We start from the raw sequence: 12,439 nt of genomic DNA on the forward strand, positions 1-12,439 counted from the left end.
TGAACCGAGGATGTCGTTGTGGCTTGTGCAGCCCTTTGAGGGACTTGTGATTTAGGGCTATATAAATAAACATTGATTGATTGATTGATTGAAGAGTCTAGCGTGCACATGCAAGCAAGCTACAGAGTTTGGCTGTACAAATAAGATGGCAAAAAGCAACCACTTTCATGTGGTATTGGACAGAAAGGGAGGACTTTTTTTTCTCCTCCATATGAAAACGTGGACGTTATCATCACTACTGTCTGATTCCAATCAATGCAAGTCATCAGAATCAGGTAATACACCAACTTATATTCTTGTCTTCATGAAAGAAAGGAATCTATATGTGTTAAACATGCTTGTATGATCATTAAACACATTTAACTTGTTAATGTCTCGTTCATAAATAAATAAATATAAATTATATATGTGAATGTGAAGTGAAGTGAATTATATTTATATAGCGCTTTTCTCTAGTGACTCAAAGCGCTTTACATAGTGAAACCCAATATCTAAGTTACATTTAAACCAGTGTGGGTGACACTGGGAGCAGGTGGGTAAAGTGTCTTGCCCAAGGACACAACGGCAGTGACTAGGATGGCGGAAGCGGGAATCGAACCTGCAACCCTCAAGTTGCTGGCACGGCCACTCTACCAACCGTGCTATACCGCGACTTGGTCAATTGAAAAGTAGCTCTTCTGCAGAAAAAGTGTGGGCTAACCCTGACTTATACATATTGCCTAACCCTAAGTTTGTTAGAGGTGAAATTTCACAGCAATAATTGCCTGCCTTTGCAAAAAAACAAGTGCTCTGACCTCGGCCATGGCTTTCTTGTCTTGGACCTTTCCTGCGCCGAGCAGTCGCAAAATGTTCTTGGCTCCCTCGGCCATGGCGTGTTCCACGCGGTAGTGATGCCACAGCTCCTCCACACGCAGCTCCACCCCACACAGGTCAGGCTTGCCTGGGACACAAGAGTGATCTTTAGCCTCACACTTTCTCATACGCCGTGGCTCATAAACACGTCAAAACACACCTGCTCCGCCAGAGAATAAAAAGATATAGCAGGCCAGTACGGCACCTTTAGGAGTTCAATGATTTTTCAGTGCTTACTGACTTTTTTAAAGTGTGAGAACACACCTGGATAAAAAAGGTACAAATAGTTTGGAGACTGTGCCATGTGGGACCTCCTGTACCGCTGACATATTTGAGAGGGCAGCTCACTTTGTATCGGATGTTCCACATGTGTCCCAAACTGAGCTTTTATTTGATCTGGTTATTTGTACATTCTATTTGCATTACAGCTGAGGTTCTACACCATGGGTGTCAAACTCTGGCCTGCGAGCCAAATTTGGCCCGCCGTGTAATTTCATTTGGCCCTTGAGGCAATATTAAATTAACATTAGAGCTGGCCCGCCAGTTTTATCACCGCATTTACCGCTAATTCTCATACTTAACAACCCTCCCGATTTTCCCAGAAGACTCCTGAATTTCAGTGCCCCCCCCCCAGAAAAAATCTCCAGATGGGTAACCATTCTCCCGAATTTCTCCCGATTTCCACCCGGACAACAACATCGGCGGCGTGCCTTAAAGGTACTGCTTTTAGCATCCTCTACAACCTGTCGTCACGTCCGCTTTTCCTCCATACAAACAGCGTGCCGGCCCACTCACGTAATATATGCGGCTTCTACACACACACAAGTGAATGCAAGGCATATTTGGTCAACAGCCATACAAGTCACACTGAGGGTGGCCGTATAAACAACTTTAACACGGTTACACCACACTGTGAACCCACACCAAACAAGAATGACAAACACATTTCGGGAGAACATCCGCACCGTAACACAACATAAACACAACAGATCAAATACCCTGAATCCCTTGCAGCACTAACTCTTCCGGGAGGCTACAATATACACCTCCGCTACCAACAAAACTCGATTTTGCATGTCACTATAAAGTTATATAAGCCTTGCTTTATCAATATTCAATGCAAAACTTGGTTAGGTCCGTATTAAAAGGTTAAGTTGTTCAGTTTAGAATTTTGGCCCACTCTGTATTTGAGTTTGATACCCCTGTTCTGCACTACTCCACTCAAATATTAACACTGAATTAGTAATTTCACTCTTAATTTGAACTGTATTCAATACTTGTACCTACCTGCTCAATGTTTGACAGGGTGAACCTTGTCAAATGATATGAAAACATGTTAATTTGTGCTAAAAGAAATACATTCTGACAAGATAAATAATACTAATATATGTTTCTTTAAAAAAATAAATAAAGCTTCACCACTTTAATCCTAATTTTTGCGCATAAAAAACTTCAGCTCCAGACTTTTTCTGTTTGCTTGAGCTTGTCATTACTGCCACAGGTGGTGGAGAAGTGTATTACAACCGAGTACCAAATGGACCACAGCTGTGAAACACATATTTGTGGCCCAACAATAGGTTAAGTAACACTGCACTACAGGATCACAATCAATTTGAATAATTCTGTTATATTTATAATCTATTCCTATAAATACACAACCTACTCGGAAATGACTATGTAAATACTATTGTGCCACTTCTTTTGGCTGAACCTCGGTACTATATTTCGTCTCATGTGTGTTGGTATGACAATAAAGTTCCCTAAATCCTTGACACTAATGTCCTTTCAGCCTGTTTTAAAAATTTCTTGTAATCAGACAATATTTTTTGTTTATTCGATGGCATTTTTACTTTATGCACTAAAAAACTCAACTCCCTAGAGTAAGGTGAATATTAGAGTTGTATTCCGGACTATAGGGCGCTACTTTTTTTCCTACGCTTCAATCCCCGTGGCTTGCAAAACGGTGCGACTAATTTGTGGATTTTTCTTTGCTAACGGCCATTATGTTTTGTATTCAACAAATAGTTCCCATAAAATACCGACAAAGACACTGAATATATGTGTTATTGTGTGTGCTATGTTGCCATCTTTTGGATGAGTTTGTCGTTGCAGGTGCTGCGGTTAGAACATGGACAGTATTTCCTTCTATTTAGGGCCTTGAACCAGAAGTACAAGTGCCGTTCCGTCGTCTAATCATCCAAAGCGTTTCTACTCGTATGGAGTCCTTATTCGTCGATCCAAGCAACTTTTGCAAGTTTTACAATACAACTAAAACAATTCATAATCATAAAACCGTCCCATGTGTGATGTCTGTAGGAGTGTTTTCATTCATATTTGTACATGTTATCGAAATGTCATGAAGCTGGCATTGTTAGCATAATGCTAACACGTTTATGAGTGTCTGTGTTAGCATTATGAATTAGCAGTGACATTCTTTTTTCATTGTTTCAGTTTTGTAAATTCACCAAAACGTCACCGAGGAGTTATTGAGCCTGTTTAGCTGATTGGAGAGCTAGCTTGCGCAGCTAGTGAGTCCATGACGATGACTTCTGTTTTGTTTGATCCGCCGTTTTCCTGCCGTGTTACAGACACCGTTTGGAAACATTTAAGTTGTGTATATAAACATTTATAAAATATTTTTGTGCAAACAATTAATTTCACAACGTATATATTACAGTACAGTCCAGTACAGTATTTCCTTTTGTTTAGTGCCTTGAACCGGATGTACAAGTGTCATTCTTTCTTCTAATCATCCAAAGCGTTTCGTAAGGAGTCCTTATTCGTCACTCCAAGCAACTTTTGCAAGTTTTACAATACAACTAAAACAATTCATACTTACTAAACCGTCCCATGTGTGATGTCTGTAGGAGGGTTTTCATCCATATTTGTACATGCTATCGAAATGTAATGAAGCTAGCGTTGTTAGTATTAGCTAATATGCTAACATATTTATGAGTGTTTGTGTTAGCATTATGAATTTTTTCATTGTTTCAGTTTTGGAAATTCACCAAACTTCACTGAGGAGTTATTGAGTTTGTTTAGCTGATTGGAAAACTAGCTTGTGCAGCTAGTGGGTCTGTGACAATGACTTCTGTTTTGTTTGATCCACCGTTTTCCTGCCGTGTTACAGACACCGTTTGGAAACATTTAAGTTGTGTATATAAACATTTATAAAATATTTTTGTGCAAACAATTAATTTCACAACGTATATATTACAGTACAGTCCAGTACAGTATTTCCTTTTGTTTAGTGCCTTGAACCGGATGTACAAGTGTCATTCTTTCTTCTAATAATCCAAAGCGTTTCGTAAGGAGTCCTTATTCGTCACTCCAGGCAACTTTTGCAAGTTTTACAATACAACTAAAACAATTCATACTTACTAAACCGTCCCATGTGTGATGTCTGTAGGAGGGTTTTCATCCATATTTGTACATGCTATCGAAATGTAATGAAGCTAGCGTTGTTAGTATTAGCTAATATGCTAACATATTTATGAGTGTTTGTGTTAGCATTATGAATTTTTTCATTGTTTCAGTTTTGGAAATTCACCAAACTTCACTGAGGAGTTATTGAGTTTGTTTAGCTGATTGGAAAACTAGCTTGTGCAGCTAGTGGGTCTGTGACAATGACTTCTGTTTTGTTTGATCTGCCGTTTTACTGCCGTGTTACAGACACCATTTAAAAACAATTAAGGCATGTAAATAAACATTTACAAAATAATTTTGTGCAAATAATTCATTTCACAAGGTATATATACGTATACGTACAGTATTTCCTTCTGTTTAGTGCCTTGAGCCGAAAATACAAGTGCCGTTCCGTCTTCTAACCGTCCATAGCGTTCCTACTCGTATGAATTCCTTATTCCCCACTCCAAGGAACGTTTGCAAGTTTTACAATACAACTAAAACAATTCATACTCACTAAACCGTCCCATGTGTGATGTCTGTAGTAATTTGCTTTAAAAATTCCATTTAAGATACCGAAAATATTGTCTGATTACAAGAAAATGAGAAGAGTATGTGAATAAGAAGACATAATGAAGCTTTTTGAGCGTGCTTTCAGCCGCACGTCTTCCTGCGTCTGTCCCGACCCACCCTGCCTTGTCTCTAACCTCTTCTAAATGAAGCATAGCTCTTATCTGCCAACATCAAGGGGATGCAGAACATCAATAAAAACTATAACCTATAATGGACGAGGTATATGTCAGCGTGTGTGTTGGACTGCGGACACTGTGAGCTTCTGAAGCAAACATTGATTGGTAACTCATGAAATATGCAGCGTGACAGGTGGGTGAGCGATAGAAGGTGAGGTTGAAAAAAAAAACACAACAAAAAGGTACATTGGCTGTCCTCAGAGTACTCCGTGGCCTGCATGGCCTTGCGGATCTGCATGCGGATGATGTCGATCTTGGTCTTGCTGTCCTGCAGCATCTGCTGGGCCGTCTGGAGAAGCTTCTTGTCCTGCGAAGGCGTTCAAAGGAGACACGATGGAGCAGAACATGAAGGTTTGTGTGTGTTGTTTCACCAAAAACATACTGCAGCATTGATTTGATGACATTCTACTCCTTTTAAGATATACTTTAGTCAAACAGAGCTGATGCATGTATTGACGACAATGACAATACATAAATATTTATTAGGGGTGTAACGTACACAAAAATTTCTGTTCGGTACGTACCTCGGTTTAGAGGTCACGGTTCGGTTCATTTTCGGTACAGTAAGAAAACAACAAAATATACATTTTTTGGTTATTTATTTACCAAATTTGGAAACAATGGCTTTATTCTTTTAACATTGGGAACACTATAATAATTCTGCCCACGTTAATCCACATTAAACTGCCTCAAGTTGTTGCTTTGATTAAATAAAATGAAAAAAACTTTCTTCTACATATAAAAAGTTTAACATTAAACAGTTTCCATTGAAACTGATTGTCAACTCATCATGCTTAATTTATTACAGCATTTGGGAAGCCTGTAGTTGACTTTTATTATGTGAATGTTGTATTTTTATCAACGTGTGATAGCAGGGACCCTGCTATTCAAAACTAGGCTGCTACATTACTAATGATTCATGTAACTATAGCTGAAAAATAGTACAATTGCAATAGGAGAGACTATTCATCCCTAAACACAATGGAGTTCAATGAAATAACAGACAGACAGGGCGTTGCTGCCCCTAAAACACGCACACGCACACACACACACACACACACACAGAAAAATTAGCTAACGTTACGCTAAAAGCTAATTAGCCTTCATCTCAAGCCTATACTGTGAGCGAGCTGAGCTGCAGTTTAAGTTTCTAGAAGGTCAACAGGCTCATAGTGATGTTTGTAATAGTTGTGACTGGGAAGTGTTTAGTATAATTTCGGTAGAGTCCGCTACTCCCCTGCTAGACGAATATCTGCTCGACGCTAAAGCATAGACTACATCGTTCTGAAGTCTGAATACGAACTGCTGATTGGCTGTTACATCGCTCTGAATACGCACTGCTGATTGGCTTTGTATGTAACCAATCAGATGGTTGTGTGGGCAGGACAATAAGGCAGAGACGGAGGCAGAAAGCAGAGCAGCTTGTGAAGACTTCTGCTTCCGAACTTTTTCGGTACGCCCGCGTGCCGAACCGAAACCCCCGTACCGAAACGGTTCGATACAAATACACGTACCGTTACACCCCTACTATTTATATAAAGTATTTTGTTAGGGGCTGTCGTCGATCCTATCTACCGTATTTTTCGGACTATAAGTCGCAGTTTTTTTCATAGTTTGGTGGGGGTGCGACATATACTCCGGAGCGACTTATGTGTGAAATTATTACCACATTACCGTAAAATATCAAATAATATTATTTATCTCATTCGCGGAAGAGATGAAGAAAATGTCAGCAATCGTCACACACACGTCAACCAATAAGAATTCGGCGGGGGAAGGTCATGGCAGAAGTGCATTGCCAACTGCTATATTTTATACGCTACTGCCGTAGCCATTAAAATGGGTCATTTCATCGTTGGCGGTAACTTATAAAAACTGAGAAGGGCTGAACAAAAATGGCACCAAAAAGGCAATCATGTACTGCAGATTACAAGCTGGACGTAGTGAAATATGCAGCAGAAAACGACAAGAGGAAGCGGCGCATACCTTTGGAGTTGGCAGAGTTGTTTAGAAGCGACATCGAGGAAGAAGATATAATCGGATTTATCGATTAGGAGTGACAGATTGTTTGGTAAACGTATAGCATGTTCTATTATGTTATAGTTATTTGAATGACTCGTACCATAATATGTTACGTTAACATACCAGGCATCTTCTCAGTTGGTTATTTATGAGTCATATTACTTACACTTATTCAGCCTGTTGTTCACTATTCTTTATTTATTTTAAATTGCCTTTCAAATGTCTATTCTTGGTGTTGGATTTTATCAAATAAATTTCCCCTAAAAATGCGACTTATACTCCAGTGTGACGTATATATGTTTTTTTCCTTCTTTATTATGCATTTTCGGCCAGTGCGACGTATACTCCAGAGCAATTTATAATCCGAAAAATACGGTAGGTTAGTTAATACTGCCGTGCTTTTATTTTGAAGCTTGCTTTGGATTGAACAGGATATCGCAGTGTTGATTCATTTTGATGCTGTTGTCTTTTAGTGCAACTTAATTAGGTTCAATACTTGGGCATAAACAAACGGCTCTCAAATTGAACGTCAAAAAACGAGATCAACTTTTGGCATGTTGGTCAACATCAACTTTAAGCAGGCTGTTTTTTAGTGCTCTACCTAAATGTACTTTAGGGGGAATTTTGCCCATAATCCGCAAGTCTTTTGCGTTTTATGTGCATTCCAAATGTTAAAAAAAACGGCCAGCAAGAGGTGATTAACAATGCACGTAATGGGGATGCGATCTTTTCCGCCTTTAAAGCGCGCCAAAATAATCTCCAGCAGCGACAGTCATGATACAATGTAATCGTTACAGTATTTTGGTCATTTTAAGTATTATCATAAATTTCAGCTCAGTGAACTATGATGTCTGCTCTCACTGGGCTGTTGCCGACTGGTTGTATCTTTCAGCACTTGTGCGCTCTTTAAGCTGCTAAATTAAGAAGAATTCTCACCCCCGCAGATAAATATGTTGTATGCTGTGGTCTATTTATGAGAGCCAATTTGAGCGTGTGGATTTTCATAGTTGACCAACTTCTCAGCTTGGTGCCACAAGCTTCTTAATAATCATTAACTTAAAATTTAATGGCCGAAACACATTGCAAAAAAGTTGTCAAAGGAGCATTTTTACCACTGTGTTACATGGCCTTTCATTTGAACAACACTCGGTAATTATTTGGGAACTTTTTGAAGCTTTTCAGGTGGAATTATTTCCCATTCTTGCTTGATGTACAGCTTAAGTTGTTCAACAGTCCGGGGTCTCCGTTGTGGTATTTTAGGCTTCATAATGCGCCACACATTTTCAATTGGAGACTGGTCTGGACTACAGGCAGGCCAGTCTAGTACCCACACTCTTTTACTATGAAGTAATGTAACATGTGGCTTGGCATTGTCTTGCTGAAATAAGCAGGGGTGTCCATGATAACGTTGTTTGGATGGCAACATATATTGCTCCAAAACCTGTGTGTACCTTTCAGCATTAATGGTGCCTTCACAGATGTGTAAGTTACCCATGCCTTGGGCACTAAAACACACCCATACCATCAAAGATGCTGGCTTTTGGACTTTGCGCCTATAACAATCTGGATGGTTCTTTTCCTCTTTGGTCCAGAGGACACAACGTCCACAATTTCAAAAAACAATTTGAATTGTGGACTCATCAGAACACAGAATACTTTTACACTTTACATCAGTACATCTTAGATGAGCTTGGGCCAAGCGAAGCGGGCGGCGTTTCTGGGTGTTGTTGATAAATAGCTTTTGCTTTGCACAGTAGAGTTTTAACTTACACTTACAGATGTAGCGACCAACTTTAGTTACTGACAGTGGTTTTCTGAAGGCTTACTGTGCCCATGTGGTGATATCCTTTACACACTGATAGTTTTTGATGCAGTACCGCCTGAGGTCACGGGCATTCAATGTTGTTTTTTAGCCCTGCTACTTATGTGCGGAAGTTTTTCCAGATTCTCTGAACCTTTTGATGATATTACGGACTGTAGATGGTGAAATCCCTACATTCCTTGCAATAGCTGGTTGAGAATTGTTGTTCTTGAACAATTTGCTGACGCAATTTTTGACAAAGTGGTGACAATCCCCCATCCTTGTTTGTGAATGAGTGAGCATTTCATGGAAGCTGCTTTTATACCCAATCATAGCACCCACCTTTTCCCCTATTAGCCTGTTCACCTGTGGGAGGTTCCAAATAGGTGTTTGATGAATATTCCTGAACTTGTTCAGTCTTTTTTGCCACTTGTGCCAGCTTTTTTGAAACATGTTGCATGCATCAAATTCCAAATAAGCTAATATTTGCAAAGTTTTCCAGTTGGAATATATCTTGTCTTTGCAGTCTATTCAATTAAACATAAGCTGAAAAGGATTTGCAAGTCATTGTATTCTCTTTTTATTTACCATTTCTACAACGTGCCAACTTGACTGGTTTTGGGTTTTGTAGTTCCTCAGTGTTAGCGCATACCATAACAATGTTGCTATAAATTGGTTGAATATGTAAATTGTTTGATGTTTTTGGAGGGTTTCCCTATTTAGGATGCACATAAAAACAAAAGACGGTCTTTTCCCATAAGAATTGTGAATGATGGGCAAAATTACATGAAAAAAAAATTGGAGTTTTCCTTGTTGTAGTTCAAAAATAATTACCTTTGTAGCTCCGTTGGCGTAAATGGGAATCATGTTCTCTGCCCCCTGTTTGACCTTCAGCTCAATGTTGAGCTGACGTTCCAGCGCTGTGATGCGGCGCTGGTTGGCGGACGGACGACTGACCGAGCCTGGAGACTTTGGAGCATCTGTGGTGAGAAGAGGTCAGCAGGTCAAGAACACAGCATCTCAAAGATAAATGGGAGTCAAAGATTTGTCATATCTTTTTTCATCTTGTCTACGACCTACAGCAAGGGTGTCGAAACTTTTTAATTTGGGGGCCACATTGGGCCGGAAAAATTTGGTCGAGGGCCAAAAGCTGACTGCATGTAAAGTAACACTATATATGTAGGTATATATATATATATATATATATATATATATATATATATATATATATATATATATATATATATATATATATATATATATATATATATATATATATATATATACACGTGTATAATATATATATATTTATATATATAAACACATGTATATATATATATATATATATACATATATATTTATATATATACACATACATATATATATATATATATATATATATATATATATATATATATACACATACATATATATATACATATATATACATACATACATATATATATATATATACATACATATTATATATATATATGTATATATATATATATATATATATATATATATATATATACATATATATATATATATATATATGTATATATAAACCCCGTTTCCATATGAGTTGGGAGATTGTGTTGGATGTAAATATAAACAGAATACAATGATTTGCAAATCCTTTCAACCTATATTCAGTTGAATGCACTACAAAGACAAGATATTTGATGTTCAAACTCATGAAGTTTATTTTCTTTTTTTGCAAATAATAATTAACTTAGAATTTCATGGCTGCAACACGTGCCAAAGTAGTTGGGAAAGGGCATGTTCACCACTGTGTTACATCAACTTTTCTTTTAACAACACTCAATAAACGCTTGGGAATTGAGGAAACTAATTGTTGAAGCTTTGAAAGTGGAATTATTTCCCATTCTTGTTTTATGTAGAGCTTCAGTCGTTCAACAGTCCGGGGTCTCCGCTGTCGTGTTTTACGCTTCATAATGCGCCACACATTTTCAATGGGAGACAGGTCTGGACTGCAGATGGGCCAGGAAAGTACGCGCACTCTTTTTTTACGAAGCCACGCTTTTGTAACACTTATCTTGCTGAAATAAGCAGGGGCGTCCATGATAGCGTTGCTTGGATGACAACATATGTTGCTCCAAAACCTGTGTGGACCTTTCAGCATTAATGGTGCCTTCACAGATGTGTTACTTACCCATGCCTTGGCCACTAATACACCCCCAAACCATCATTGATGCTGGCTTTTGAACTTTGCGCCTATAACAATCCGAATGATTATTTTCCTCTTTGTTCTGGAGGACACCACGTCCTCTGTTTCCAAATATAATTTGAAATGTGGACTCGTCAGACCACAGAACACCTTTCTACTTTGCATCAGTACATCGTAGGTGAGCTCGGGCCCAGCCAAGCCGGCGGCGTTTCAGGATATTGTTGATAAATGGCTTTCGCTTTGCATAGTAGAGTTTTAACTTGCACTTACAGATGTAGCAACCAACAGTAGTTACTGACAGTGGTTTTATGAAGTGTTCCTGAGCCCATGTGGTGATATCCTTTACACACTGATGTCGCTTTTTGATGCAGTACCGCCTGAGGGATCAAAAGTCTGTAATAAACGTGCAGTGATTTCTCCAGATTCTCTGAACTTTTTGATGGTTTTACTGACCATAGATGGTAACATCTCTAAATTCCTTGCAATAGCTCGTTGAGAAATGTTGTTCTAAAACTGTTCAACAGTTTGCTTACAAATTGGTGACCATCGGCCGGCCCATCCTTGTTTGTGAATTACTTAGCATTTCATGGATGCTGCTTTTATACCCAACCATGGCACCCAACTGTTCCCAATTAACCTGCAGACCTGTGGGATGTTCCATACAAGTGTTTGATGAGCAATCCTCAACTTTATCAGTATTTATTGCCACCTTTCCCAACTTCTTTGTCACATGTTGCTGGCATCAAATTCTAAAGTTAATGATTATTTGCAAAAAAAAAATGTTTATCAGTTTGAACATCAAATATGTTGTCTTTGTAGCATATTCAACTGAATATGGGTTGAAAATGATTTGCAAATCATTGTATTCCGTTTATATTTACATCTAACACAATTTCCCAATTCATATGGAAACGGGGTTTGTATATACAGTATACACACACATATATACATATATATATATATATATATATATACATATATACATATATATATATATTCGTATATGCGTGTATATTCATGTATACACATATATATATATATATACATGTCATATCTACATACATATACATATATACATATATATATATATATATATATATATATATATATATACACACGTTAGGTCGGGTAAGAACACAGAGGCTATGTCATCCCGACAAGCTTGTTTTGCAGGTTTCTCTGCTCTTCAGGGGATTTTATATAAAACCCCCTGAAGATAGTAGGGGATTTTGTATAAAATTCCCTCAAGAGCAGACAAACCTGCAAAACGTATATTCCGCTCCACCCCGGTATTGAGCACTGTATAACGGATAAACCACAGAAACCTTTACTATATATATATATATATATATATATATATGCATATATATATATATATATATATATATACATATATATATATATACATTATATATTATA

General features: G+C 38.0%; 1 protein-coding gene across 4 annotated transcripts in view; it reads right to left on the bottom strand.

Annotated features, from left to right (window-relative positions):
* LOC133541795 (serine/threonine-protein kinase N1-like) overlaps window positions 1-12,439 on the bottom strand; it is a 140,538-nt gene that overhangs the window by 52,352 nt on the left and 75,747 nt on the right. For all 4 annotated transcript variants that reach the window (XM_061885388.1, XM_061885387.1, XM_061885386.1 and 1 more), the window contains exons 3-5: window positions 9,664-9,809; window positions 5,193-5,313; window positions 795-940 (exon numbers count right to left, since the gene is read on the bottom strand). In XM_061885388.1, the coding sequence (XP_061741372.1) occupies window positions 795-940; window positions 5,193-5,313; window positions 9,664-9,809 (413 nt within the window). The remainder of the gene's footprint in view (window positions 1-794; window positions 941-5,192; window positions 5,314-9,663; window positions 9,810-12,439) is intronic.

The sequence above is a fragment of the Nerophis ophidion genome, linkage group LG23 (genome assembly GCF_033978795.1).
Source record: "Nerophis ophidion isolate RoL-2023_Sa linkage group LG23, RoL_Noph_v1.0, whole genome shotgun sequence".
NCBI classification, from domain to species: Eukaryota; Metazoa; Chordata; class Actinopteri; order Syngnathiformes; family Syngnathidae; genus Nerophis; species Nerophis ophidion.